This window comes from Felis catus, chromosome B3, assembly GCF_018350175.1.
Source record: "Felis catus isolate Fca126 chromosome B3, F.catus_Fca126_mat1.0, whole genome shotgun sequence".
Taxonomy (NCBI): domain Eukaryota; kingdom Metazoa; phylum Chordata; class Mammalia; order Carnivora; family Felidae; genus Felis; species Felis catus.
This window is the reverse complement of record NC_058373.1, coordinates 71,243,155-71,270,742: the sequence shown is the minus strand read 5'-3', so window position 1 is coordinate 71,270,742 and position 27,588 is coordinate 71,243,155. Positions and strand designations below refer to the sequence as shown.

At 41.2% G+C, this 27,588-nt stretch overlaps 2 protein-coding genes across 19 annotated transcripts in view; one reads left to right on the top strand and one right to left on the bottom strand.

Annotated features, from left to right (window-relative positions):
• The window catches only part of TEP1 (telomerase associated protein 1), a 45,429-nt gene extending 33,833 nt beyond the window's left edge, over nucleotides 1-11,596 (top strand). For 5 of the 16 annotated variants that reach the window (XM_045059620.1, XM_045059621.1, XM_045059622.1 and 2 more), the window contains 12 exons: nucleotides 1,003-1,110; nucleotides 1,476-1,608; nucleotides 1,689-1,765; nucleotides 2,131-2,263; nucleotides 2,402-2,538; nucleotides 2,695-2,819; nucleotides 4,133-4,276; nucleotides 4,428-4,524; nucleotides 5,445-5,550; nucleotides 5,656-5,861; nucleotides 5,965-6,069; nucleotides 6,523-6,742. In XM_045059620.1, the coding sequence (XP_044915555.1) occupies nucleotides 1,003-1,110; nucleotides 1,476-1,608; nucleotides 1,689-1,765; nucleotides 2,131-2,263; nucleotides 2,402-2,538; nucleotides 2,695-2,819; nucleotides 4,133-4,276; nucleotides 4,428-4,524; nucleotides 5,445-5,550; nucleotides 5,656-5,861; nucleotides 5,965-6,069; nucleotides 6,523-6,645 (1,494 nt within the window). In that variant the 3' untranslated portion in view covers nucleotides 6,646-6,742. Of the gene's footprint in view, nucleotides 1-1,002; nucleotides 1,111-1,444; nucleotides 1,609-1,688; nucleotides 1,772-2,130; nucleotides 2,264-2,401; nucleotides 2,539-2,694; nucleotides 2,820-4,132; nucleotides 4,328-4,427; nucleotides 4,525-5,444; nucleotides 5,551-5,655; nucleotides 5,862-5,964; nucleotides 6,070-6,522; nucleotides 6,743-7,831; nucleotides 9,032-11,323 lie in introns of those variants that run through there. The other 11 variants (XM_023255550.2, XM_045059623.1, XM_045059624.1 and 8 more) reach the window with 11 other exon arrangements.
• A 149-nt stretch (nucleotides 11,597-11,745) lies between these two features.
• PARP2 (poly(ADP-ribose) polymerase 2) lies at nucleotides 11,746-20,593 on the bottom strand. Of its 3 annotated transcripts, none has more exons than XM_003987418.5 (16): nucleotides 20,449-20,593; nucleotides 19,295-19,456; nucleotides 18,933-19,003; nucleotides 18,286-18,336; nucleotides 17,977-18,073; nucleotides 17,492-17,567; nucleotides 16,757-16,859; nucleotides 15,857-16,016; nucleotides 15,459-15,597; nucleotides 13,833-13,896; nucleotides 13,620-13,754; nucleotides 13,222-13,349; nucleotides 12,965-13,064; nucleotides 12,500-12,598; nucleotides 12,134-12,258; nucleotides 11,746-12,015 (listed from the first exon to the last, which is right to left on the bottom strand). In XM_003987418.5, exons 1-16 carry the CDS (start codon nucleotides 20,477-20,479, stop codon nucleotides 11,856-11,858), a joined length of 1,701 nt encoding a protein of 566 aa, XP_003987467.2. In that variant the 5' UTR covers nucleotides 20,480-20,593; the 3' UTR covers nucleotides 11,746-11,855. The 3 variants fall into 3 exon arrangements, with proteins under 3 accessions (XP_003987467.2, XP_006932749.2, XP_019688289.2); XM_006932687.4 differs by having other exon boundaries at nucleotides 20,437-20,587; XM_019832730.3 differs by having other exon boundaries at nucleotides 18,942-19,003; nucleotides 20,437-20,587.
• Nucleotides 20,594-27,588: the final 6,995 nt, after the last annotated feature.

Here is a 27,588-nt window from a genome sequence, read left to right as displayed (position 1 = left end):
GATACAGATACTACTATTATCTCTTTCACAGACAAGGATATAGAGCTCAGATAGATTAAAGAACATTTCTAAGGTCAGGTAAGTTATGAACTGAACCAGTAAACATAAGAAAGCCCATGCACTTGGGGTACCTGGGTGGCTCTGTCAGTTAAGCATCTGACTTGATTTCAGCTCAGGTCATGATCTCATGGTTCGTGAGTTTGAGCCCCACGTGGGGCTCCGTGCTGACAGTGAAGAGCCTGCTTGGGATTCTCTCTGTCTCCCTCTCTGCCCCTCCCCTGCTCATGCTCTCTGTCTCTATCAAAATAAATAAACATTAAAAAAAAAGAAGAAGAAGAAGAAAAGAAAGCCCATGCTGTTAACAAGAACACACACTGTCTCCCTAAGGATTTAGTATGCCCTGTCCCTGCAGTTAAAGGCTACTGCTATGATTTCTTTAGTCCTAAGGCAAAAAACAAAAAAACAAAAAAAACCAACTCAAATTATGCACTCAAGGTTGGTAAAACCTAGTGTTCCAATGCAGAGTCCCTATATTATTCTCAAGAAGAGATGAGAAAGGAGTATCAGTTGAATGAACTTGTTATATCTGCCCTATCCTTGCCTTTTAGGCAGCTGGATCTTTTCTTGGCATTGCAGACTTTTCACCTTTGTCTGGGTTTGTTGACTGACATTATATTAATAACAAGGACAATAACCTCTATTTATTCAGTGCTTAGTATGTGCTAGGCAGTGTGCTAAGTCTTAAGTCCAGGCAGGTGCATTAGCCCCACAGCAGCCATATGAGATAGATACACTGTTATTATCCTTGTTGAGTAGATAAGAATTGTAAGGCTTAGAGACATGAACTTGTCCCAGGTCACAAAGTAAAGTATGGCAGAGCTAGAACCCAGGACATCCCATGTTCTTAATCACAAGCCTTACTGCTCCTCCCCAATATTATAAACACACAAAAATGCTGGAAGCATGCTGATAATCCCATTCCTCCAACCTCTGACTCTGCAGGTCTCCTGCTCCAGTGATGGCTCTGTGGGGCTGTGGGACCCAGAACTGAAACAGCAGCTTGGCCAGTTCCTAGGTCATCAGAGTGCCGTGAGCGCCGTGGTAGCCGTGGTGAGAAGGCAGTGGAGAGCTCAGTGGGGGCTCTAGGAAAGCTAAGTAGGCTTTGGGACACTGGGTGCCCTGGGTATCTAATCTCAAAGGTAAAAGAAGTATAAAGAATGAGATACTCGGGCCTGGATTAGAACCGATCTAGGGTATTGAGGCTGAGGGTTGGTGTGATGGGAGGAAGAGGGCAGCTTAGTATCTGGACCTCATGCAGGATTGCAGTCCTGAGCCACCCAGACTCTGTCCCTGCGTTTTCCTCACTCTTTGACAATGCCTAAGCCTTTAGTGGTCTGCCCTCACCTCCTGGGAGGAGTCACACTCCCCATATCCTGCTCAATAGGACTCTGTACTGATCCTGTGCTCTGGGGCAGGAAGAACATGTGGTGTCTGTGGGCCGAGATGGGACCTTGAAAGTGTGGGACCATCAGGGCGTGGAGCTGACTAGCATCCCTGCTCACTCAGGACCGATCAGCCACTGTGCAGCTGCCTTGGAGCCCCAGCCAGGTAAGGGATTGTCAGCCCCCTTCCCTCCCTTTTGCCCATGCTTCTTCCCTTCTTTTGACTTAGTCTCTGTGCCTTATCAGCTGGGCAGCCTGGGTCAGAGCTTCTAGTGGTGACTGTTGGACTGGATGGGGCCACACGGTTGTGGCATCCACTCTTGGTGAGTTCCCTGAAAGGACTGGGGTGGGCGGAGTGGAGGGGGGTATAGTGGAACAGCCTTTTGTTGTGTTGACATTCCTGTGCCTCCCCCTCCCCCCACTGCTGGGCCCACCTCCATCCTTTCCTCCTAGGTGTTTCACTTTTTTTTTTTTTTTTAATGTTTATTTATTTTTGAGAGAGAGAGAGAGAGAGAGAGTGAATTGGGGAGGGGCAGAGAGAGGGAGACACAGAATCCAAAACAGGCTCCAGGCTCTGAGCTGTCAGCACAGAGCCTGTGCAGGGCTTGAACCCACGAACTGTAAGATCATGACCTGAGCTGAAGTCTGACGCTTAACTGACTGAGCCACCCAGGCACCCCCCTCCTAGGTGTTTCAAACACACACCCTCCTGGGACACAGTGGTCCAATCAGTGCAGCTGCTGTTTCAGAGACCTCAGGCCTCCTGTTGACTACCTCAGAGGATGGTTCCATTCGGCTCTGGCAGGTACCTAAGGAAGCAGGTGAGTGAGTCATGGAGCGAGGCAACATATGAAAGAGGGGTGTGTTCGTGGGACCATGAAGGTCAGGGTGGCCTGATATCTCCTCTTTCATCTCAATAGTGGTTCAGCTTCTAATGCATCACTTTCTTCCTTCTCCAGATGACAGGTATATGCCCAGGAGTCCTACAGCCATCACTGCTGTGGCCTGGGCCCCAGATGGTTCTATGGCAGTGTCTGGGAATCAAACTGGGGAACTAACCTTGTGGCATGGAGCTAAGGCTGTGGCCACAGCACAGGTGTGTTTGGGCAACCTTGGTTCCTTGTGTATGTGAGTTCTGCCCTGGCTGTGCATGTAGTGGCACGTGCTGGGGTAAGAGGGGATGTCTGGGAGTGGAAGGAAGGTTAGTCCTGGCTCCTCAGGAATGCTGAAATGGACCTGTTGTGTTCTCAAGGCTCCAGGCAGCATCAGTGCTCTGATCTGGTACTCAGCACACACCTTGATTGTTCTCAGTGCTAATGAAAAGGTCAGCGAGTGGCAAGTGGAACTGCAGAAGGGTTCGACACAGACAAATTTCAGGTGAAAGGGGGCAGCTGGGTTAATGTGATACCACGGTGGTCTCCTCACACCCAGGATTTTGAGCAAATCACTCCACCTCTACTTCTGAACTAGGAACTAACAGGATGTTAGCAAGTGGGGAAAAGACCCTGGGAAATTGTTTTTGGTTCCTCATCATGTCAATTTAAATAATACTTACCAAGTGCCTACTTTATGCTAAGCTCTGAACCAGGCAGTATGAACCAGATTGAAAATCCTTTTTTTGTTTGTTTGTTTATTTTTATTTATTTTGAGAGAGAGAGAGAGAGAGAGAGAGAGAGCGAGCGAGCAGGAGAGGGGCAAAGAGAGAAGGAGACAGAATCCCAAGCAGGCTCCACGCTGTCAGGCAGAGCCAAATGCAGGGCTTGAAGTCATGCATGAACTGTGAGATCATGACCTGAGCCGAAATCAAGAGTTAGACACTTAACTGACTGAGTCACCCAGGCACCCCTGAAATTACCTTTTAATTAAGGAAGCACAGTGGAAGAATGTGCACTTAAGTAAACCACCAGCAACATGCAGAGTGGTTAGTGCTATAATGAAGAGAGAGATATGTAATTCCTGGGGGTGCAGAATTTGAGAAATTTATGGTGTACAAAAGAGTTGCTGTTTGATGTTGGGCTTAAAGGACGAGCAGGAGTTTTCTAGACCCATAAGGGAAGGGAATGATGTTTCAGGAAGAGCAAGTAGCATTAACAGAAAGCAAGGAGGCATGAGAGTGCATGGTATACTCTGGGCACAGCCAAGTGTTGGGTTCTTGGTGAGAGTGGGGGTGGGGGTGTCGGGGAATTTGGATTGAAAAGATAAACTGGGGCCAGGTTGTGGAGAGCACAGTGCTAAGAATTTTGAACAGAATAATGATCTGAAATTGAGGAAGAGGATTCTAGTGGCAGTATGGAGGATGGATAATAGTAGAAAGATGTGAAGGGCAGGGAGATCACCTTTACATTAGTTGTTCTAGTCCAGGGAAGAAATAATGTGGGCCCTGAGCTGGGCAGTAGGATGCAAAGGGGGGAGAGAGGTTTAGGCATCTGTTACAAGTAGAATCCGCAGTGCTTATCAATCAGGATGGAAGGAAAAGACAGGCATGTAAGAGATTCTTAGTTTGGGCAGGTTAGGAGATGGTGATAATGAATACTGACAGAAGGAAAACAGAAACAGGAAGAGAATTCATAGTGAAGGTAATGCATTGTGTTTGTACTTCACTCCTAAGGAATTCATGGGGAGCAGAGGAGCCTGAGAGAGGGGAACTAAAATAGGAACTTTCTGTCTCATGTACCTTTTTTGCGCTCCAGTCTTCACCTGAACCGAGTTCTGCTGGAGGACTTAGGGTTCCTGACAGGTGTGGCCCTGGCCCCAGACGGTCACACCCTCATCTTGGCCAAAGCAGATTTGGAGTTGCTGCACATGAAGCCAGGGGATGCTCCCTCTGTAATCTGGTAGGATCCAAAATGCTGTTTCCTCTCAGGCTACAGAAAGAGGAAAAGTGGGTTAGTGGTTACCCTGAAGTTTGGTCTAACTTAGAACAAAATACTGGGATCTTATAGAGAGATGTTCATGGGTTTGCCTTCTTTCTTTCTTATAAACCAGGAGCGGCTTTACAGAATATCCTATTATGTTGTCTACCCATCAAGACTATGGTGTGTTTGTCCTACAGCTAGGGAACTCTGGAGTTCTTTATTTCATTGTAAGTCCTATTTGAGTATGTATTAAAATGAGCATTTGTCCAGGGCCAATATATATATACATATATTATATATTTTAATATTTATTTATTTTGGGGAGGGCGCAAGTGAGGGAGGGGCAGAGAGAGGAGGGATAGAGGATCTGAAGCAGGCTCTGCCGTGACAGGCTGACAGGGTCCGATGTGGGGCTTGAACTCACGAACTGAGAGATTCTGACCTGAGCCAAAGTCAGATGCTCAACAGGTGCCCCCCAGGACCAATATTTTTAAAACCTTGGGACCATGTTTGAGGATAAGAGGAAGGGAAAGGCACTGGTTCTAAATTCCCTTCTCTTCCTTCAACTGGAGCATTCTATAGTGGGTTTCGGCTTTCCTATGAGGTTTTTTTGATACAAAAAAGGATTCTAGTTTTAAAAAGATCATGGGAAACCATCAACATAGGAGTTTTCTTAATTGCATTTTTTTTCATGTCTCTCTTGCCTTGCCACTGCAAGTACTAATATCTGGAACAAAACAGACATATCTTATAGACAGTACATGGGGTGAAAGAGGGCAGACACAGAAGGGTACATGCTCCATGATTTCATTCAAATGAAGTTAAAGAACAAGCAGAAGAAATTTACAGTGATAACTCAGAATGTTGTTAGCACAGGGGGTGGGGGTGCTCTGGCATTGACAGGGAAGGGACGTGAAGGCAAGTTTCCAGGGTGATGGAAATGTTCCGCAGTTTGATCTGAGCAGTGATTACATGGATGTGTACATGTGTAAAAGTTCATTGAGACATACATGTAAGATTCATATGCTTTACTGTATCTAAATTACAGTTAAGAAAAGTTCTGAACAGCCCAGAGCTGAAAAGAGTTGCTTTGGCTGGATAGGGTCAAGTGCAAGTAGGCTAAACAAAATGAGCCATCCTTTCACAGAGGCAAAAGGAATCAGGAGAGTTTGAACAGAGCCTGAACTTTGATCTGACCTTGGAGAATCCAAATGGGACCCTAGTGTTAGTAACTCAGGCCAAACCTGAATCTGGTGAGTGTGATGAGTGGACTGAAGGAGTCTGGAGATGCCTTGTGGGGGATGGTAAGTCCTTCAAGGCTGGAAACCTAGCTCTAACCTCTGCCCTTGAAATGGCAGAGTCGTCATATTTGTGTGCCAGTTCTGACGGGATGCTATTGAAACTCGCCAAATGCACCCAGGAAGGAGAATGGGACACAGGTGACATCTGGCAGAAAGAAGCAGAAATGCCTGAAACTCCAACTCCAGGGACAGAGCCATCTATGAATGACAGCACAGATAGCTGGTCACCGCCCCCACAGCTAAAGACGCAGCAGCGTAGAAAGGTGAGTTTGAGGGAAGGATCACAAATAGAGGGAAGGAGGCTCTTTGTCTGACAGACTGATGCTTCCTAACAGCTCACCATACCGCTTCTCCTTTCCCTCCAAGATTCACTCGGGCTCTGTCACGGCTCTCCATGTGCTGCCGGGGCTGCTGGTGACAGCCTCAAAGGACAGAGATGTTAAGCTGTGGGAGAGACCCAGTATGCAACTGGTAAGTGCATATATGTGTAAGAAGGGCTAAAGGATGTCACAAGAGAGCAAACTTAGGCAAGGAGTGTGCAAAAGATCAAAAATCTGGTTTCTTCTGTCTTTGCTATGATGTGCAACTGACCTGTTTCCAGATTAAAGGCATTAATGTGAGGGGCACCTGAGTGGCTCAGTCAGTTAGGCATCTGACTTCAGCTCAGGTCATGATCTCACTGTTTGTGAGTTTGAGCCCCACGTCAGGCTCTGTGTTGACAGCTCAGAGCCTGGAGCCTGCTTTGGATTCTGTGTCTTCCTCTCTCTCTGCCCCTACCCTGCTTGTACTTTGTCTCTCTCTCTCTCTCAAAAATAAACATTAAAAAAAATTTTTTTTAAGGCATTAATGTGAGAGATAAACAAGTTAGTAAGGAGACCCTAGGCTTGTAGCCCTTATCTCCCCCTTTTCTGTTCCCCGTTGTAGCTGGGCCTGTTCCAATGCGAAGGGGCTGTGAGCTGCCTGGAACCTTGGCTGGGCCCTAACTCCACCCTGGAGCTCGCAGTGGGAGACACACAGGGGAATGTGTACTTTCTGTCCTGGGAATGAAGGCAGAGACACCACTGTGCTAGAGATGCAAAGCCTGAAGATACCAGTGGCTACTTTCTTGATTAAATTTTAAAAATAAAGTGTCAGAAAACCTCAAGTGCAGTCTTGCCTATGCTCTGAAGTGGATGTGGACCAAGAATATGGGAGTTCTAATTTTTTTTTTCTGATTTAACATTAATTCTTATTAGAACTGCAAGAAAAAGAACCAAATCTATAGTAGACATTCTCTGAAACGAGGCTTTAGAAATCTTCTATCATTTGCTGACCCCAGGATCCTAAGATACCATTCCTGCCAGTAGGAGGGATGAGTGATGTTGGCCAGCACTTAATTTGAACAGAGAGCTGAAGACCTCTCGCTTAGTCAGCAAAGAATAAGAGGGGTGCCTGAGTGGCTCAGTTGGGTAAGCATCTGACTCTTGATTTCAGCTGAGGTCATGATCTCACGGTTCATGAGATCGAGCCCTGTGTCAGGCTCTGCACTGATAATGCGGGGTGTACTTGGGATTCTCTCTCTCTCCCTAAATAAATAAATAAATAAATAAATAAATAAATAAATAAATAAATAAAACATTAAAAAAAACTAAAAGAAGAAAGCATAAGAGAAGGAAGAGTGAGTTGAAAGTGCCCAGTTAGGGCATTTAGAGAGAACATTAGGCTCCACTCATAGAAACGGTGTCTTCTATGCAGAACTACCTACCCAGCTAAGAGATGAAAAGCCAGGGCACTGAAACTACGAGACTTCTGGTTTTCACACCCTCTGACAGAGCAGCAGCAGCCATTTGACTTGTATACATTTGTCAATATAGTAATTTGCATTCTTGGAAGAAATCACAAAAGTGTATCTCTCAAATTGAAGTTCACACAGATTAAAACAAATGAAAAGGTAGAATAATTATACCAATGGACTCACCAGGGACTGTGATCCTTCTAAGCTCTAGAACCTTATTTTCCTGTAATTCTATCTTATGGGAGAGGAAGTTCCCTGAGGCCCTTTCTAAGGGTTAGGGAAAGGTTAAAGATCTATGTCCCAAGAGTTCAAGGACTTGTATATGAGAAGCCAAGATTTTGTCCTGGTTGGTAAGGTTCTCTCAAAGAAATACCACTGCACTCTGACCTAGAAATGAGTTTTGTGGATTTGGGGAGTTGAGGGGTACTGAGTTTTGTTCTCATTTCACCTTGATTCTAGGTTTTACATGGAGAAATCACCTGAGGGACTTTTTCCTTACCTCTACCAATGCCTCATGGTCTCCCTCAGCCAGAGGATAAAGACATAAGAAATGCCATCAGCTGATGTCTTAATCATAGGTCATGCTTCTATCTTTTCTCATGTGCCTCATGCAAGGACTCTAAAAATACTTCCAAGACCACCTCCTCCATACACCTTGTGACTAGAAGTTCAAATGAAGGTTTTTTGAAATTTATGATTTATAATACTACCTAGAAACGCTAGAGATCCATGGCATGGCATCATCCTAAAAGTTGCTGATTTCAATCCTCTGACCTTTTCCTCCTCTGAAAGCATGGGCCAAGGACAAGAGGAAGCCCTAGATGTCTGTCTTCCATGCATAAAAATTCTACAAAAGCACCCCACCGAAGGCTAGAGGAATGGAGATAAAGAAAATTAAAAGGCTAACTTGACCTTTGCTCAATAGACTCAGCCTTGTTGGCCAGGCCTCCTTGAAGGGGTTTTTCTATATTTTTTATCTTGTAGACGTATGGCAAGGTCAGAGTATAATTGCTATAAGTGACAATAAGAAGAGACTCTAGGTAAAAGTAAGTATGTGCCCAAGGGAGTTCAGGTTTTAGTTTAAACATCTTCTGAGTTCTTATCATTAAGAAGAAATTCAGTGTCTCCTAGTATCTGGATGAGTTCCACTATTATAGCCATTGGATTGTGGGATCATAGGACATCAGAGCAGTCTTCTACCCATCCATAAAAACATATTTTTCATATACCAAATTTTTATACATGTTTCTACCTATCTATTCACAATCTGTTTTCAAATCGAGAGCAGAGCTCCTTAAAGTTTAGTTTTGTAAACTAGTGCCAGTCCACAAATTATTATTATTATTTTTTGTTTTATTTTTTATATTTGAGAGAGACAGACAGAGAATGAGTGGGGGAGGGGCAGAGAGAGACAGAATCCAAAGCAGGCTCCAGGCTCAGCCCAACGCAGGGCTCAAACTCAGGAACCATGAGATCATGACCTGAGCTGAAGTCCGGCGCTTAACTCACTGAGCAATCCAGGTGCCCCGCCAGTCTACAAATTATTAGTGGTTCACAGTAGGTACAGAAATTGAGAGTAAGCATTTAGAAATTGTTATAGAAATATGAACAGTAATCTTATATATCTGACAAATTTAATAATAAAAACTGAAGCTTGTAGTTTGTATGCTTTTCACTTCATTTTCCTAGTTCCTCATTTTTATTAAATTTTATGAAAGTATTGTTCCATGACAGACCAGAAATTAAAACAAAGAAACAAACACTTGGTCTTTTATCACAGAAAGTTTGAGAAACACTATTTAAGAGAAACCCGGTAACCAAGTGGCTAAAAGCATGAACTTGGAAAAAGCCTGCCTGAGTTCAAATCTCCATGCCTCCCTTTCCCTGTCTATTAAATAGGAACAATAATGGGACCTACTTCTTGGGGATATTGTAAGAATTAGATGAGTCGCGGTGGGTGAAACATTTGATGTGCTAAGTGTTCAGTAAGTCTAGCTTGACTGTTCTTTTACTGACCCAATAGTGCAAGTATTACCTTGTTACTCTTCCTCAAAAATGTCTTCATTACTGGTATTTACTTAATTGGTCAGATGAAATCTGGGCTAAATTCTTCAGTTTTCAAAAAACTTATATATGTGGAACTGATATTCTTTCAAACACCTTATCTTTCCATCCAGGAAAATGGATGTGTTTTCTGTCAGTTAGGATAGTGAGGTTATGCTATGGTAACAACTCCAGAATATCAACAGCTTAAAATAACAAAGATTTATTTCTTACTGATGCCACAGCAAGGATTCATGAGCGATTCTGCTCTACTTTGCTCATGCTTAACATTTTCAGTGACTGCAAAGGCAGGAAAAAGGAAATGTGGCAAAAACCAACCAAACAAACAAAATCTGTGGGCTCTAAGTCTTCAGTCTAGAAATAAAACACATCACTTCCACTCGTATTTTGTAAATATGAGCAAAGCAAGTCACATAGCCCTACCCACTGTCAAAAGGGAGAGAGGTATCCTATCTCGTACTGGGAGGGAGAACCAGGAACCAGATACACAGTTATACCCCTAAAGAACCTTTTGGCATTGGTGTTTTTCCAGTAAAATGGCTCTTAATCCTTTTTTTTTTTTAAATCATTTAAGATTTCCAGAAGAGTATTCCTATATACTTTTCACCAAGCTTCCTCTAACACCAACACCTTACATAGCCACATTTAGATTCCCATTTTCTATAGTCCAGAATACATTGCATTTACTCATCCTGTCTCCTTAGTCTCCGCCAATTGTGAGTTTTTCAGTCTTTCTATAACCTTGACACTTTTGAAGAATACTGGTTCAGTGTTTTGTAGAATGTCTTTCAGTTTGGCTTTGTCTCATGTTTTTTCATGAGTGAACTAAGATTGTGGATTTAAGGGAAGAATAAAAGATATATGTCCTTCTTGTTATATCATATCTGAAGCACATGTTATCAACATGACTTCTTACTGGTGATGTTAATTTTGATCACTTAAAAAAAATGTTTTTGAGGGGGTGCCTGGGTGGCTTAGTTGGTTAAGTGTCCAACTGGCTCAGGTCATGATCTTGCAATTCATGAATTCGAGCCGCACGTTGGGCTCTGTGCTGTCAGATCAGCCTGGAGCCTGCTTCAGATTCTGTGTCTCCCTCTCTCTCTGCCCCTCCCCCACTCATGGTCTGTCTCTTCCTCTCTCTCAAAAATATACATTAAATTCCTTTCCAGTCTTTGCTGAATGTTTATCATGAAAGGGTGTTGGATTTTGCCAAATGCCTTTTTTGTATCTCATGAGATCGTCATGTGACTTTTGTCCTACCCTGATAGATTTGCATATGTTGAACCAATCTTGCATTCCTTTGATAAATCTCACTTCATCATGGTGTATTGTCCTTTTTGTTACTGGTTTAGTCTCGGTAGCATTTTATTGTGCATCTATATTCTTAAGGGAAGTTGATCTATAGTTTTCTTTCCTGGTGATATCTTTATCTGGTTTTGGTTTCATGTTACCTCATAGAATGAGTTGGGAAATACTCTCTTTTACTTTTTGGAGAAGTGTGTAGTCTAGTTTTAATAGCAGCACAGTATTTCAATGAGTGAATATATTTAATTAGGGATCTTTTTTTACATATAACAATGCTACACTGACATCATCTATACAAACATGCATATCTGTGGTTTTTAGGTCAAAAGGTATGTACATTTTAAGTTTTGATTGGTAATCTGATCTCTAAAAAGTTACAGGCTACTGTTTTCATTTAAATAACCTTCACTTTTATCTAATGAAGTATGGTTTTGTCTGCGTTTGTGTGTGTGTGTGTGTGTGTCTGTGTTGCATGTGTTTACAAATAATCAGGAAGTCTTTGGACCTGACCTGGACTTTGGTACTTCTTAAATGGAACAGGGTATGTCAAAATTCATTCTATTCTCTCCTTTCCTCCCTGAGATGTATTTAGGCTTAGTGACAAGTCCTCTAAGTGCTTCCAGATTTTTGGACATCTGCTGAATCCCAAGATAAGTGGTGGGAGACCTGGTCTGCAGTTGGTAAATGGCGGAAAAAGTCACGTTAGAAGATTTGGATGGGAACAAGGGAACAATTCGGCCTCTGTTGTCTCTACCCTTCTTGTAAGAATACCCAACAAACTTCAGTTTGCATAAAAATTGAATTAAGTGGGGGAAAAACATCACTCTCCATTAGCATCGTCAATGCACAGAAGCTATTCTTCTGTGAAGAAACAGGATCCTGAGTAATTTGTAGCTAGCTGTGGGATACATAGAGCAATGGGTACTTTCTGTCCTGAAAATGAAGAAGTATGAATGTGAGAAGAAATAGGTGTTTGGAGAAGTTGAGCCCAAAGAAGCCAATGGTAGATTTGTGCTATTTTTATTACATAAAATATCAGAAAAGTCAAAAGTACAACACTACACATTTTCTTGTTTGAAGATCACATCTTATCCGGGTTATTTACCATTGACATTCACCACAGCTGCAGGAAATTAAACCGTACCTTTAGAAGGTATCGCATGCGGACCTGGTTGGGGCTATAGACAATGAATTCATTGTAGTTGAGGGTATAACCCTCTGGATTCAGAATTCCTGTGTCACTTGCTGGTCCTAAGGGTACTGTACTCCCATTCCTGCCAAGTGGAAGAAAGTGTGTCAACATCGGCGTCAGTGTCAAAAGTTGGAACACAGAAAGTAGAGAGTCTTATCTGACCAAAAGGAGTCTTCTGGCCCTCTAGACTGAATACTTACAGAGTGATGAAGGAGGCAGGACTGGGAGCCATCTTGCCCAGTCCCTTGGTGCTATGTTTGCCCTGAAGTAATCTTTCTGCCTCAGGATTGGCCTCTAGTAGCTCATTACACTGACCTAGAGCTACCTGCAAAGCAAAAAGATCTTTTAACACCCACATCCTACTGAGAAGTGGATGGCTCTAAGGCCAAACAGAAAATCCCATCAGTACTTTCTTCCCCTACTCCTGCAGAGGAACAGAATGAAAATTGCCCTTGGTCCCCTCTCAGGTTCTCCCAGGTATACCTCCTGGTTCCGGAGTCAAACTGTTCTCTTTGGAAAAATAGGAACTCATAACAAACTAGAGATCATACATATGTTCATCTCACCTCTGATAAAAGCAGCAGTCCAGTATCCTTCACACGAGAAGCAAAGCAGTAATTGGCACTCTTAGAAGACATGTCGGCAAAGTAGATTCCTTTCCCAAACTGAAACATATCAACAGCCATGAAGGTCAGCTGCTTAACCCACTGTGTTAGAAAGGAGGCCTATACCAGTGACCCTATGTTTCCATTATCTTAAACACTATATAGACCCTTCTCCGTTTCTCCTTGCAGTTCTGTTCCAGAGAAGGCAGATGTATTGGTGAGTCTCTGCTTTCTGAGGGGGTAGATGGGATATCTTTAGGAATTTAAAGGAAGAGGGAAAAGGTAAGAAATGTTAGGGTTTTTAGTGAGCTGTTTTAATTCTTGGGAAGAATCCTAATCTAGAAATACAAGAGAAAAAAAAAGGACTGCGAAAATTATTGTTATCCTTTACCCTGGGCTTCCTTCCAGGATTCAATTTCTACTCACCATGTAACCTGTGATGGGAGCCTCAGGTGGGGCAATTCGAAGCCCATGGCTCAGGATTCCCACCCAGTTAGTAAGTCTGGAACCATGCCACAACAGCATCCTAGGGAAAAGCCATTATTATTATTATTGCCCTCTATTGCTCTCCAGCAGGGATAGGCCACAAACACAAAAAAGCCATTTTCTGCCATTTTCCAGAAGTCCCATAACCACACTTCAGGCAAGGGAATGTTTTCCCAAACCCAAAGCTAAACTCAGACCTGTTATGAAGGTCCTCTCTGAAGGCTTCTTTTTCACCCTCCTTCTCTACTTCAAAAACATCCAGCAAGGTCATGGTATAGTCCCTGTGTGTGGGAGCATGAGTAGACTGTAGGTACTGGGAAATCACCTGTGAAAAAAAATGAAAGAAATGGCTGATACGGACTGTACAAGAGACCAGACTGAGCTGAAGAACCTTGGGGCTTCTGGTAAAAACTGGCAGACTTCCTGCTCCCTAATGGTCTCACAAGGCAGTGAGAGAGCTGTACTTTCCCCAGTTCCTGGTACACAGAAACTCTGCTCTATGTAAAAGTTTGCTCTTAACCAGAAGCACTCAGAGAACAGTGGGGTTAGGGGGATGGGTCTTAAAGGCAGGAAAATACATGACCATTTTTCTTACTTTGAACTCATAACTTTCATGGTCTAGAGGGTGCAAGGCACAATGTAGTTTCCTATAGTGCTGGTCCAATGGGTGTTCTGGGCTTTGCAGCTCCATCTTCACAAGCTTAATGGCAATTTCAATGTCTCCCAAAGCCTGGCAAGATGAGATGCAGGATCAATGTGTAGGAACTTGGGAACAGAATTAATGCTTCCCAATCCACACATGTCTCACCTCTAGTAGTTGTACTTTGTCTGACAGCTCTTTTTCTGTCCGGATTAATGGAGGGGTACGGAGTCTAAAAACAGAGATATAATTCATAATCAGTTCTCTAATGTGTGACCGAAGGCACGTGACTGAAAGTAACAGACTAAAGATAGGTCCTTTAGAAAATAAGTATAAAAAACTGGGGTTTTCCACGTGAGGGAGAATCTATATATATATAAAGAGAGGTTCCAAATATATAAATATATAAATATATAAATATATGAAGAGAGGTTATGTACATAACCTTGATATCTGTATACACTACAAAGTGATCCCAAGTCCAGTTACCATCCCTCACCATACTGTTGACCTCCTTCACCCATTTTGCCCACCCCCAACCACCTTCCTCTGTCTGGTTCTCTGTATCTGTGAATTAGTTTTTGTTTTGTTTTTTTTAGATTCCACATAAGTGAAATCATATAGTATTTGTCTTTCTCTGTTGACTTATTTTGCTTAGCATAACAGTCTCAAGATCCATCCATTCATGTTGTGGCAAATGGCAAGATTTCATTGTTTTTTATGGCTGAGTAGTATTCCATTGTATAAATATACCACATTGTTATCCATTATCTGTCAATAGATACTTAGGTTGTTTCCATATCTTGGCTATTGTAAATAATGCTGCAATGAACACAGGGATGCACATATCTTTTCAAATTGATGTTTTCATACTCTTCAGATAAATATCCAGAGGTGGAATAGCTGGCCCATATAGTAGTTCTATTCTTAGTATTTTGAGGACTCTCCATACTGTTTTCCATAGTGGCTGTGCTAATTTACAATTCTACCAACACTGTATGAGAATTCCCTTTTCTCCACATCTTCTCCAACACTTGCTATTTCCCATATTTTCTTAAATAATAGATGAATCTTGGGGTGCCTGGGTGGCGCAGTCGGTTAAGCGTCCGACTTCAGCCAGGTCACGATCTCGCGGTCTGTGAGTTTGAGCCCCGCGTCAGGCTCTGGGCTGATGGCTCAGAGCCTAGAGCCTGTTTCCGATTCTGTGTCTCCCTCTCTCTCTGCCCCTCCCCTGTTCATGCTCTGTCTCTCTCTGTCCCAAAAATAAATAAACGTTGAAAAAAAAAATTAAAAAAAAAATAATAGATGAATCTTTATATCAATATCCATAAAGAATAATTTGGATATAGTCCTGTCTAGGAGCAGAAGTAGACCTGTTGACCACTTAGGGTTATTTTTAGGTCACAGAGCTCTAAAAAGCAATGAAAGGAATAAAAACAGAATCGACACCAGAATATAGAATCAACAAAGATAAAATGTATTATACCTACAATCATTTGAATTAGGGAGTTATATGTCTGAAGGTATTTTACTTGTTGGTTAGATAGCTAGACTCATATTCTCTTGGGTAACTTCCATTTGGTCAGAAAATATGGTTGTAATCAGGTCAGGAGTTTGCATTCCAAACTTGTAAGCCAACTAAATAGGCTATCTCTAAATTATTTTGGCTCCGTGTTTATCCAAGATGATCATTTCATTAGAAATGAAAGATTAAAAAAATTATAGTTGCTGCTGAGTGATATAGGGGATACGGTTAGGTAGAAGACCAAAGAGAAGTAACAGCACAGGCTTTACCCAAAGTCATGTGGGATCCTTGTGTAGAATTCATTGCATGCTTCCAGGAGAGCTCGTCCATGCTGGCCAGCCCGAATACAATCCTCAATCTTCTTAAGAGACTGGTAGCCTGCCTTGATTTGTGCCGCTGTCAGCTTCCCTGTAGGCCCAGCCAAAGATCATCAGATCCCACACGTGGAGTCTTACCCTGTAAACTGTATTCACATGCCTACCCAACAAAGACTCTCACCACTCAACTTTCAAAACAGCTTCTCTCCCCTCATACTACCTCTTACCCCAGATCTCCTGTTCTTCATTCATACTATCAGCAAGCTTTAAATCATGAAGGTGACTAAATATTCCATGAAAGGAACTAGGAAATATAGAGAGGGAATGTAGGATAGCATCTGAACTCCTACCGAGAGGGGCTTTCTTGGTATCATATTTCATTTCTACCATCATCTCTTCCATGGCCTGGACATTACAGATCAACTCTATCAGCTCCTGTACACGGAGATCTAGCTGCGATTCTGGTTTCAAGGGGGATTTAAGAGATTCCTTTTTTGTTTTCTCTTCATTCTACAGCCAAAAAAAAAAAAAAAAAGAAAAATATGAAAGTATCTATTTTGAGGTCCCTGCAAGGGATGGCTCTACAATATTCCTGGCAGGTGAACATCAATCAGCCTCTGCCAAACCACAGGTTCATTCCATTATTAACCTAGTTAGAGTACTCAGTGTGACTCCTACATCTGCCTCCCATAGTTAAACACTCAGAATAAGTCTAAAAGGCTCTCCTAATATGCTGGTAAGTATGTAAAGACAGCTATTATGTCTCAGATCTTCTCATCTTAAAATGACTAAGATTTTTACATTTTTCAGATACTGTATGTAACAGTTTTCAGCATCCTGGTTGCAACTCAATTTGTCAAAATTATTATTATTTTCTTTATTGGTATGGTATATACTGGTAGTATATAACCAAAAGTGAAGACAACTTTAAATGCAGTTTCATCACTGTGACTATGTATTACTCCTCTCTGGATCCATACATTAAACTTCAGGACCTGAGATTTTATAAGAACCATACTAGACAGTAGAGACTAGATAGCATTTTCTATCTTCATTCTATAGTCCCTTTAAGATTACAAAGATCCGTGAAAGTTATCCCTGAGGTAACTGTTATCTTCAGTTAGGTGGTGAACAGCAAGACTCAAGACACCCTGGTCTGTTCTAGTCTAGGACCTGATCTAAGCCATTCTGTTAGACTTCACCTTGGTTAAGAGGAAGCAGTTTTCTCCCCAAATGTGTAGTCAGTTTACCTGTGCATTGGTGGCATAGTCCATTTCTAGCATATCATATTTTCCAGGCACCTTCTTAAACTTCTTACGATCCTCCCAATTGTTTTTTGTTTTGTCAAGGAATCTGTAGAATCCATGATGGTGAGAATATCTTACAAATAAGGGTCTACTAGGAATGGGCTTATAATTGTTTCCTTAGAACATCTCCAAACTATGTCTCTCCCCAACCCCCAAACTTCTTAGAACTCTTTTATACCCAACTTCCCACAAATCTGGACTCTAAATTAGGATCCTGAATAGAAAGAAAAGCTCTGGAGACAAAGGGAACAAAAAAATGGGAAAAAAGGGTCCTTGAGCTTCTTAAAGGCCCCAAAATACCACATAAGCCATTGAGATTTTAGACAAAAGATCCCTATCTGCTCCCTGTCTCTGAAAGATTCTCAGAGACTCCAGAAATCTCTGCATCCACATCATAGTGAAAGAATTTTTAAAACTCTAGCTGCAATATTCTCATCCTACCCACTTGGGTTTCCCAAGTTTCCTAAATTGTTGGTCATGTGCTAATTATATTAGATTCTTCTATCTTTAGTCAATTTCAACATTAGGTGATATAATCACTAACTTAAGGAGGCAGTTTGGTGTTTCAGTCACAGAATGTCACAGTGGAAATACATTAACAGTGAGGCCAAATCACATTTCTTATAAAATTCTTAAAGAAGACACATCCAAGAAGAATAGTATTTTTTTGGTACTCACTTCTTCTGAAAGATTTCCTTGGCTTTGTTGAGGTCCCCTGAACAAGCCACCAAGCTGTGCTGCCCCATTTTCCCCACTGCAAAGTAAATGCCACACATAAGATGGTTTCCTGCCAATCCAAGAAGAGTTCTCTCTCGAAACAAGCCAGCTCTCTAAGGTCTCCCTGCTTGGCATGTGACAAATGGGCAGGAAGGGGAGAAGGAAAGGTGAATGGATCCAGGAAGCTGATCCTGTTGATACTAGTTACCTGCTAACTGCCACAGTCCCTGAGCAGCATTAGCAGACCAACTGCAGGACACTCCCAGCCTCAACAGTCTGCCCTAGGTTTTTCCAATGAGGATGCTTGCTATTCCATTTGCAAGCCCCACCCAGGTTACAGAGCCTCCATTCTACCAACTGAAACCCAGGGGATCTTTTGGTTACTCACTAAGCCGCTTTAGGCTTTCTGAATGACCAATCAGAAGATCCATAATAAAAGTCATTACCCCGGCCCCATCTCATCCAAACACTGAAGTGCCTCTGGGCATCATCTTCTAAGAGCTGAATCAAATAGTACTTGTTGTTGTTGAACTGAAGATTAGTCTATGATGAGAGAAATATGAACATAAGAGAGAGGTTTACAAATGGAAGCCAATAAACCGATGACTCTTCCTTGGTCACCGGCGGTACCAGTTATTGCTATAAGGAAAAGGCTAATATAAGGGACTTCAGAATTAAAGATCTGGGCATTGGGACACTGTCATCAGTAATTATCAAGAAGAAATTGCCATAAATAGAATGGCTCCTCCCTTTACCTGATTTAGCATGACATCATAGACATCCTTCCCTTCACAGTACACATGGGCCTAGAGAGAGAAGGAAAAAATTGACATCAGTATATTCTCAGCCCTAATGAGATCCTAAGTGACACTAAATTTTCTTCTGCCTCAAGGTGTCATTCTCCAGCACTGCCAACAGCCATCTTCCAAGGAAAGAAATGCCAAAGTATGTTCTTCTCCCCATAACCTGTTATTCCTATAATGAAAACACGTTGCTTTTTTTGTAATTACAGAAAAACAAATGATTCTGACAGTTAAAACCTGCTCCAGAGGAAGCCTTTTTTCTGTATTCTTCACATCCTTTTCACATTTATCAGTAACTCACGCCATACCAGGGCAGTTTCTCATTAGAACAGAGATGGTTCTTCCTTCATAATGGTATAATTTTCTAATTGAGAAAGAGAATGAGGTGTGGGAAGCTGATGACAACCCCAGAAGTTAGAAATACCGATTATTATCCCCAAACTCCACCACTTCCATCTCTTAGCCTTGGAGAAAATTAATCACAAGCAGTATTTGGGAAAGGACTCTTAAAATGAGTCCTAGCAGTGTTCTGGACAAGAATCCAAGTAACAAATGAACAACTGCTTTCTGAGAAACCGATGGGCAGAGGAGTCTCTCACCTTCCCCACCTTGGCTGTGCACTCTGGGTCCACAGGAGCTTTTCCCTTTAACAGCAAAGTCTTCACAGACTCTGAGGAAAGACAGATACGGACTACAGCTACTTATATGAGGATCAAAAATAGTTATCATGTCATAATTAACTTTGCCCTTCCCAAGCAATCCTGATCTGCCCAGTTTTCAAGCTGTTTAAACTACATGAAACTGAAGATTCCGAGAAAGTAGATGAGTACTACACCCAAAGGATAGAATATTAATTATATCTTCGAGAAAGGAAGAAGAGTTGAAAGAACAAGACATCCCTCACCCGCAGCCTCCCATAGACATTCTTGCTAGCCTCTCTGGCCTACCACTTGAAGCTGACCTTGCTTATCTTCTGTCCTGTCATTATTGGCCTTTCCTTCAGTCACAGGCTCCTTCTTTACCCGCTGCCTTTCACATCTTCGAGTTTTCTTTGCAGGAGGCCAGTCTTCTGTAGCTACGTTGCTATTATTAACTCTTCCAGCTTTGTTTAATGCTACAGAAGCTATGGGCACAAAGAATGGGCAAAGAACCAAAAGAAAGAATGAGTACCCACTGAACACGATCCTACTTTGAAAAAACATCATCTTTTTAAAGAAATGGCTCAAGATGGTTTTGTAAATTTACAAAGAAATAATAACTGCATACCACTGTTCTTGATAATAGTCTGAGAAATCACTTCCTAAACTGCTATTCTAGCCAAATAATAAACTAACCTTAAATTAAATTAAATTAAATTAAATTAAATTAAATTAAATTAAAATGGAGCCCCACGGGCTCTTGTGAGCTCATAGCCTAAGTCAAGAGTCTCATAGCCTGCTTATCTCTATTTACTCATGCCCCCAAACGTTCTCACCATCTATCCTCAAACTAAGGTGGTATGAGATTGTGGTTAGTAGAGTGCTCTGGAGTTGTCTAGCTTAGAGCCCAGCCCTGTCTCTTCTGGCTGTGAAACCCTGTAGAAGTTATTTCATCTCTTTGTACTTTAGTTGCCCCCACTGTAAAATCCAGAGGATGACAAAAATAGTATATAATTTGTAGGATGGACTTATGCACTTAAAAACATAGTACACAGAGAGTATGATGGCTCATTAGTCCTAAACCCTGAATTTTACTATCTCTGAAACTGGTATGCATCCTACAGTGGATGACATATAAGCAATGAATCACGTTTTAGTTGGAAGCATTTTTCCTTTCTTAGTGATACATGATGCACCTTACAATTAATTTTTTTTAATTGGACATTAGGTGTTTAAAATAGTGCTGGCACTGTTAGTTATTAGATGTCTACAAGCAAGCCCTTCTCATAATTCTGTAATCCAAAAAGGTCTGAGAACCGAAATTTTAAAAGTTTTACACCTAAACTAGCTTGATAGCTGAGGGCAGGTCAAAGGGCGACGGAAGGGGAGGGGCTAGGGCAGAGGGCACCGTTCCCTTCAGACTCCCCGCCCCTCCAGCATTAGTCCCCTACAATGTGCTCCGAACCTCGTGCCCTACCGCTGCGAGTCCCCCGCCGCCGGGCCGCCATGAAGCCAGAACTTGGACGTCATCAACCCTCTCCCAGGAATCGCCCGCCTAGAGTCACAAGGCGGGAATACAGCGCGCGTGCGTCCTGGAGAGAAGACGTCTACAAAGGACAGGGGCGGTACACCCCTCGATATTTGCATGTTGCTGTGTGTTGTGGGAAATCACCATAACTGAGAAATGTCTTTAGGTATGGGAGTCTTATAAATGCTCGGCGGGGCCACCCTTTCCCATAGGGCGGAGGGAAGCTCATCGGTGGGGCTACGCGCTGAGTGCCTTAAGTCACTCTACCCCATGTCCCCTGGGAAGGTCTGAGACTAGGGCCAAAAGCGGCCCTAACAGGGTCCTCCCTGAGTTGCGGGGAGGTGAGTTCCCAGAGAACGGGGCTCCGCGCGAGGGCAGACTGGGCAGGAGATGCCATGGACCCCGCCCTCGAGGAGGGGCCTGGCGGATGCCTCCTTAGCCGGAGCTTGGAAAAGACTCACGGCCAGCGAAGTGAGTTCAATGGCTGAGGTGAGGTACCCCCCAACGGGGGGCCTCATAACCCAATTCAGACTACTCTCCCCCGTCCTGCTTTTGAAAAAAATAAAGCGGGACAAGGAGAAAGTTACAATTACAAATCCTAGCTAATAGTGGAAATCCTAGAATAGAAAGCTCTAATAGTGGAAGTTTGAGTAGTGAAAGCTTCAGAAAGTTGAGTTTGGCTAGGGGAAGAAAGGGGGATACAAGGGTCAGGGGAGCTATGGGAATGCTAATGATCTAGGGAGACTTTGAAGACCAGAGAAACCTGGTCATTTGGCTTTTACAAAGGTACGTGGTGATGACATTAGGAGTTCTCAGATATTTGGGTGCCACCGCCCCACAGAGGGTGAGGGCAGTGCACCTAACAAGCATTACAAACAGACTTCAGATCCCCGCCCCCTATCCCAGACCGTCTGAATGTGAGGGTCTTCATTCTTACCGATAACACCCGGCAACCCTGGTGTTGGTGATTTTCATTATATGTATAGATACAGAGATATTTATATATTCATTACCTCAACAAATATTTATTGGGGACCTTACTGGGTTTGGGGGTTACAATAGTTTGGTCAAGATAGAGAATATTTTGGCCAAGATAGAACTCATGTCTTCATGGAGCTCACAGTGTAGCTGCTGGCAGATATTAATCAAGTAATCACACAAGCAGAAGCAAAAGTACAGCTACAATGGAAGGAAGTTCTAATGGGAGAGTAAACTGCGGAACTCATCACTGAGGCCATGACAGGAGTTGAGCTGTATTGGAGAATCACAAAGTGAACAGGGGAGAAAAATGGCTGAAACAATGAGTGCAAAAGGAAGCGTGGTATGAGATCAGCCGGAGAGGCAGCTAGTTTCCACAGCAAGCTAGGCTAGAAACTATATTTTGTCCTACTGCGTGTGTGTGTGTGTGTGTGTGTGTGTGTGTGTGTGTGTATGAACGACAGATGGGTTAAGGACTAATATTCAAAAATAAAACTTGAAAACTCTTAGGCAGAAAATACACACAAATATCTTTTAGATCTTGAGGTAAGGAAGGGGTTTCTTAAGACAAAAGTCACTGAGTATAAGAGAAAATATTAATGCATTTAATTATATTAAAATTAAAGAATTTTGTTCATCAAAACACATAAAATTTAGAAAAAAGAAAACAAAATTCTCATTGTTTGCATGTGGTTTGATTGTGAATATAAACAATCCAGAAGAAACTACAGGATAAAATTTTTAACTCAATAGGAAAGTTTAACAAGGCTGATAGAAAATAACCTGTAAGAATAAATTGCATTTTTATAACAGAGCTTCAAACAAATAGAAATAGAATTTTTAAGAAATGATAGTATTTAGGGGCGCCTGGGTGGCGCCGTCGGTTAAGCGTCCGACTTCAGCCAGGTCACGATCTCGCGGTCCGTGAGTTCGGCCCCGCGTCGGGCTCTCGGCTGATGGCTCAGAGCCTGGAGCCTGTTTCCGATTCTGTGTCTCCCTCTCTCTCTGCCCCTTGCCCGTTCATGCTCTGTCTCTCTCTGTCCCAAAAATAAATAACGTTGAAAAAAAAATTAAAAAAAAAAAAAAAGAAATGATAGTATTTAATATAACATCAAAGTGTATTAAGTATTTGGGAATAAATCTAACAAAATGTAGATGCTCAACAAATGCTTGTTGGATGGGATTGGTTTGGTTAATTTCTTTCGTTGGTAGGTTAAAATCTGTTGCATCTAACTTAATTATAGCACAAATAAGCTAGACTGGTCTAAAAGGCATTAGTTTGGAGATAGGAAAATGTACTAAAAATGGAAAATTTATTAAAACTAGCTAATACTGGGGCGCCTGGGTGGCGCAGTCGGTTAAGCGTCCGACTTCAGCCAGGTCACGATCTCGCGGTCCGTGAGTTCGAGCCCCGCGTCGGGCTCTGGGCTGATGGCTCAGAGCCTGGAGCCTGTTTCCGATTCTGTGTCTCCCTCTCTCTCTGCCCCTCCCCCGTTCATGCTCTGTCTCTCTCTGTCCCAAAAATAGATAAACGTTGAAAAAAAAAAAAAAAACAAACTAGCTAATACTCAGCAGAGCTTTCTTTGTGTACTAGACACTGAGTAAAGTGCTTTAACGTGCATAATCTCATTTAACCTTCAAAATAATAAAAGCTAGAATTTATTTGGTGCTTACTATGGTATGAGCTTTACATACATTAATTCTTACAACAACCCTACAGGGTAGGTATTGTTTTTGTCCCCATTTTATGGCTAAAGAATTTGAGCTTTAGAACATTTTAAGTAATTTATTCAAGCTCACACAGTCTGTTTGCTAGGGCTGCCATAGCTAGCTCACACACTGGGTGGCTCAAACAACAGACATTTATTTTCTGAATTCTGAAAGCTAGAAATCCAAGATAAAGGTGTCCACAGTGTAGGTTTCTTCTAAGGCTTTTCTCCTTGGATTGTAGATGGCTGTCTTCTTCCCTGTCTTCCCAATCACTATCCTCCCTCTGTGTCTATGTGCTAATCTCATCTTCTTAAAAGGACACTGGTGATACTGGATGAAGGCCCACTCATATGACCTGTTTTACCTTAATTACTTCTTTAAAGGTCCTATCTCCAAATACAGTCACATTCTGAGCTCGTGGGAGGGTTTAAAACATATGCATTTGGGAGGCAGGATCACAATTCAGCCCGTAACACCCAGTTCATAAGAGGCAGGTCAGATCTATGTAACTCCAAAGTTTATTTTTATCTACTAGACTATTTTATTTGTCAAGTTTCTTGGTAGTAATTACCATACCCCCCACATTTTTAAAAATTTATTTTTATTTTTAGTTTTTCTTCTCTTAGTTGTTATTTTTTATGGTAGTCAGTGAGAATTACTGAGATATATTTTGAAGATATAACTTTAAGAAAAAATTTTTTAATGTTTATTTATTTTTAAGAGACAGAGAGAAACAGAGCACAAATAAGGGAAGGACAGAGAGAGAAAGAGATGCAGAATCCCAAACGGGCTCCAGGCTCCAAGCTGTCAGCACCGAGCCCAATGCGGGGCTTGAACCCATGAACCATGAGATCATGACCTGAGCCAAAGTCGGAAGCCCAACCGAATGAGCCACCCAGATGCCCTGAAGATATAACTTTTTATAGTCAGACACAAAGTAAACATAACCAAAACAGTATTAAAACATGTCACTGATAACTAGAAGAAACTATTTAACAAATGTGTGGTGAATGAGAATTTTCTTAGGTCTTGAACAAAACAAGAAAACAGAGGAAAATAATACATTGCCTATTGATTCTTAAAAAAGAAAATGAAAGAATTTTAGAAAATGCCCAATGGAAAGCTACAGTGTTTAAAATTTGAATTCAATGTACTTAACACATAAAGAGCTATCTAATAGTCATAAGAGAAACAAAATTTTCTGTGGATAACTGAACAAAAGATATGAATAAACTGCAAATATGAAAAGCAAGGACGTGGAAAAAATTTTCAGGCTCACATGGCATAAAAATGCAAAGTATTAGTATTAGTATTCTACAGGACAATCGGCCTGTTCTCTTCAAGTTATTGTTATAAGAAAAAAAGAATAAGATTGGCACTGTTCTAAATTAAAAGAGACTTTTCAGGCATAACAACCAAAGGCAGTGTTTGGTATTTGGATGCTGGTTTAAACAAGCCAACAATAAAAATCCTTTTGGGAGCAAGAGGGTATGCAGATATGAACTGAATATTAGATGATTTTAGGGGATTATTTATATAGATGTGGTAATGGTATTGTAGCTATGATTTTTAAAAAGTTCCTTTAAAAAATGAATTAGGCGTGAAATGTCATGATATCTGGAATTTGCTTTGAAATACTTCAACCAAAATAATCAAATGAAGCAAATATTGTACAATACAGACAATTGTTAAATGTAGGTAATCTATGTAGAGATGTCCATCATATTCTTTTCTCTAGTTTTCTGTGCACTTAAAATTGTCATATTACATTGAAGATACATTAAGGAAAACATGATGGAAAAAAAGGATGAATTAGTCAAGACAACTGTAATTAAAGAGAAGAGCCAACTGCAAATCAAGACTTCATATCCTGGTAAGTGAATATTTTAGGTAGTATTACTGATTATAATGTGATATTCCTAAGATGTATTTACATTTTTTATCATGTCATAATGACAGGAAAAATTTGATTAATCAAGTTAGACATAAAAGGTACATAATTTCGGGGGAAGTCTACATATTTCAAAAAGTAAAGTGCATGAAAAATGGATTTGTGATACCCAAGATTAAACAGATACTTCTTTAAAATAGAAAAGGACTCTTCCTAATGACTAGTTTAGGTTTGCATCCCACTGGACTGGGTAACTAGTTCCCATGTCCAGATAAGAATCTTTTAGTTCATACATAAGATCATGCAAACCTCAAATGGCTGAAACAATCTAGAAATAAGTATGATTTTATTTTCTTTATTTGGGTTCTGAGAAGGAATAGAAGTAGTATCTAAAAAAAATTTCTGAAATCCCAGAATCTATAAAATATATAGGGAGAAATAGCAGGAGCAGAAGAAAAGTGAAGAGGAAGAGAGAGAAGGAGGAAAAGAAAGTGGAAAAAGAAGGATAAAAAATTTTAACAGTCGTATTTGCACAATGTAAGTGTGAGTTTACTGCTCGGACTTGTAATCGTTAAGATATTTTTTGTATGCTTTCCATGGACATGCCAGCAATATTCATATTGCTGTGGCATCATAAATTTGTTCAACTTTTGGGAAATGAAATAGTAGCAAGGTTTCAGAAGACCCGCAGAGCCTGACCAATGCAGAAGAAAGAGAAGACGTATCAGCGGGGCTAGTGATGGGATAAAGTGGGAAGGGGAAGGAATTATAGGTCCAGAGAAGAAGGAAGGAACCAGCTGAAAAGCCTGGTGAAGGATTGTGATTACAGCAAAGGGACCTGGGAGTGTCTCATGGTCAAGGACTTCTTGTAAAATATATCCTATGGAAGAATGGAAGTGGGGAAGAGATGAAGAGAAATACTAAGTGGAGCAAAAGAGATGAACAGAGTAGCTGCCACAGAGGTGACTACAGAGGGAGCTGAGAAAGGTTTCTGAAAAAGGGTGATTTGGGGGGAAACTTGTTTGCTTTCTTTTGCTTTTGTTTTTGTTTATAATGGTACAGCAGGAATTGGGATAATGGGCTAAATCTGTGATACTGTATAATCTTTATATCATTTGGTAACTGTAGATATGTAACTGACATGAACTCTTCCACAAATTTAGAGTGTGTGTGGAGGATGGGGAGATTGTTGTTTCCCAGTGCCTTACTAAGAACAACAAGCCTCTCTCTTCCCCAGAATTCTCTAAAAATACTTAGGGCTTCAGGGAGGAGCATTCCCTTCTCCTGAATTCACGTTAGAGACTGGGCAGCCTTTCCTATCCACGCTTGAAACACGTAGGGTCCGTGCATCTCTGCCTTTATATGTCATCTTGGTATTCTAAAGTTCTTTACTAAAGTAGTTTTTTTTTTCCACAGTGATTTCAGAGAGCCTTATACTCATCTTTCTGGGGTTCCAAAATGATCCGCTAATATCACTCACTGGAGAAGAAGAAAATCTGCAATGTAATCTTGTTACTTTAAGAAGCAGGAAATTATGAGTGAGTGTAGGTCTGTAATCACAGAATTTAGGAGCAAAAACTAATTTCCATTGATTTCTTATATCTTGAAAGAATTGTATGATGTGTAAACAAATAGAAGTTTATAAGTAAAGTCATGCAAGCAGTTATTTACTTTTTCATTTCCTCTCTATATAAGAATGAAGGATGAGCAAGGAAGGAAGGAGAACATGAATTGACCATGTACTATGACCAGTCATTTTGTTAGACTCTTTCATATATTTGTATATATGTTAGGGAGGGAGGTATTACTTTCCCCATGGTACAGAGGAGAAAATTGAGTCTCAGAGAGTTTAAGAAATTTATTCCAGATTGTGCAGCTAGAAAATGTCTTGGAAACTATCACAATTTATGTGAAATGTCTCAGAATATCCCTGTTCCGCACCTTGAAATAGAGATTTTCATTTGCTACTCTAAAGGAGGAAAAAGTTTTCCTTAACCTTCTTAGAGTCCCTGGCAGGATCTGAAAATTGAACTGACAAAAATTAACAGGAGGAAAACATACAAGTTTTATTGAATTTTCACATGTACGTACGTGGGAACCTTCACAGAATGAAGAAGTGACCAGAGTAGGAAACTTTTAAACTTTTAGACAAAGAGACAAATTTGTGAAGAATTGACAAAAGACAAAGGGCTTTGAACTAGTAGTAGAAACTGGTGAAGAAAGAGCTACCAAGATAAGGGTTAGTTTAATAAGGTTGGTTTATACAACTACATTTTCAAAGCCTAACCGCTTAACCACACCCATCTTTTAGTCACTCGGCTTGTTAACTGGAATATTACCCTGAAGGTAAGTTCTAATTTGAATGGATCTAGACTGTTTATAATGAAACCTGTTACTTTGCATAAATTAACCCTATTGAAGTCCAAAGGTTAGGAAATTATCCTAAAGGAACAAAATTGTTTACAGTTGGGCCATCTAAACAAGCATGTGTATAAATAGCTTGAATTAGC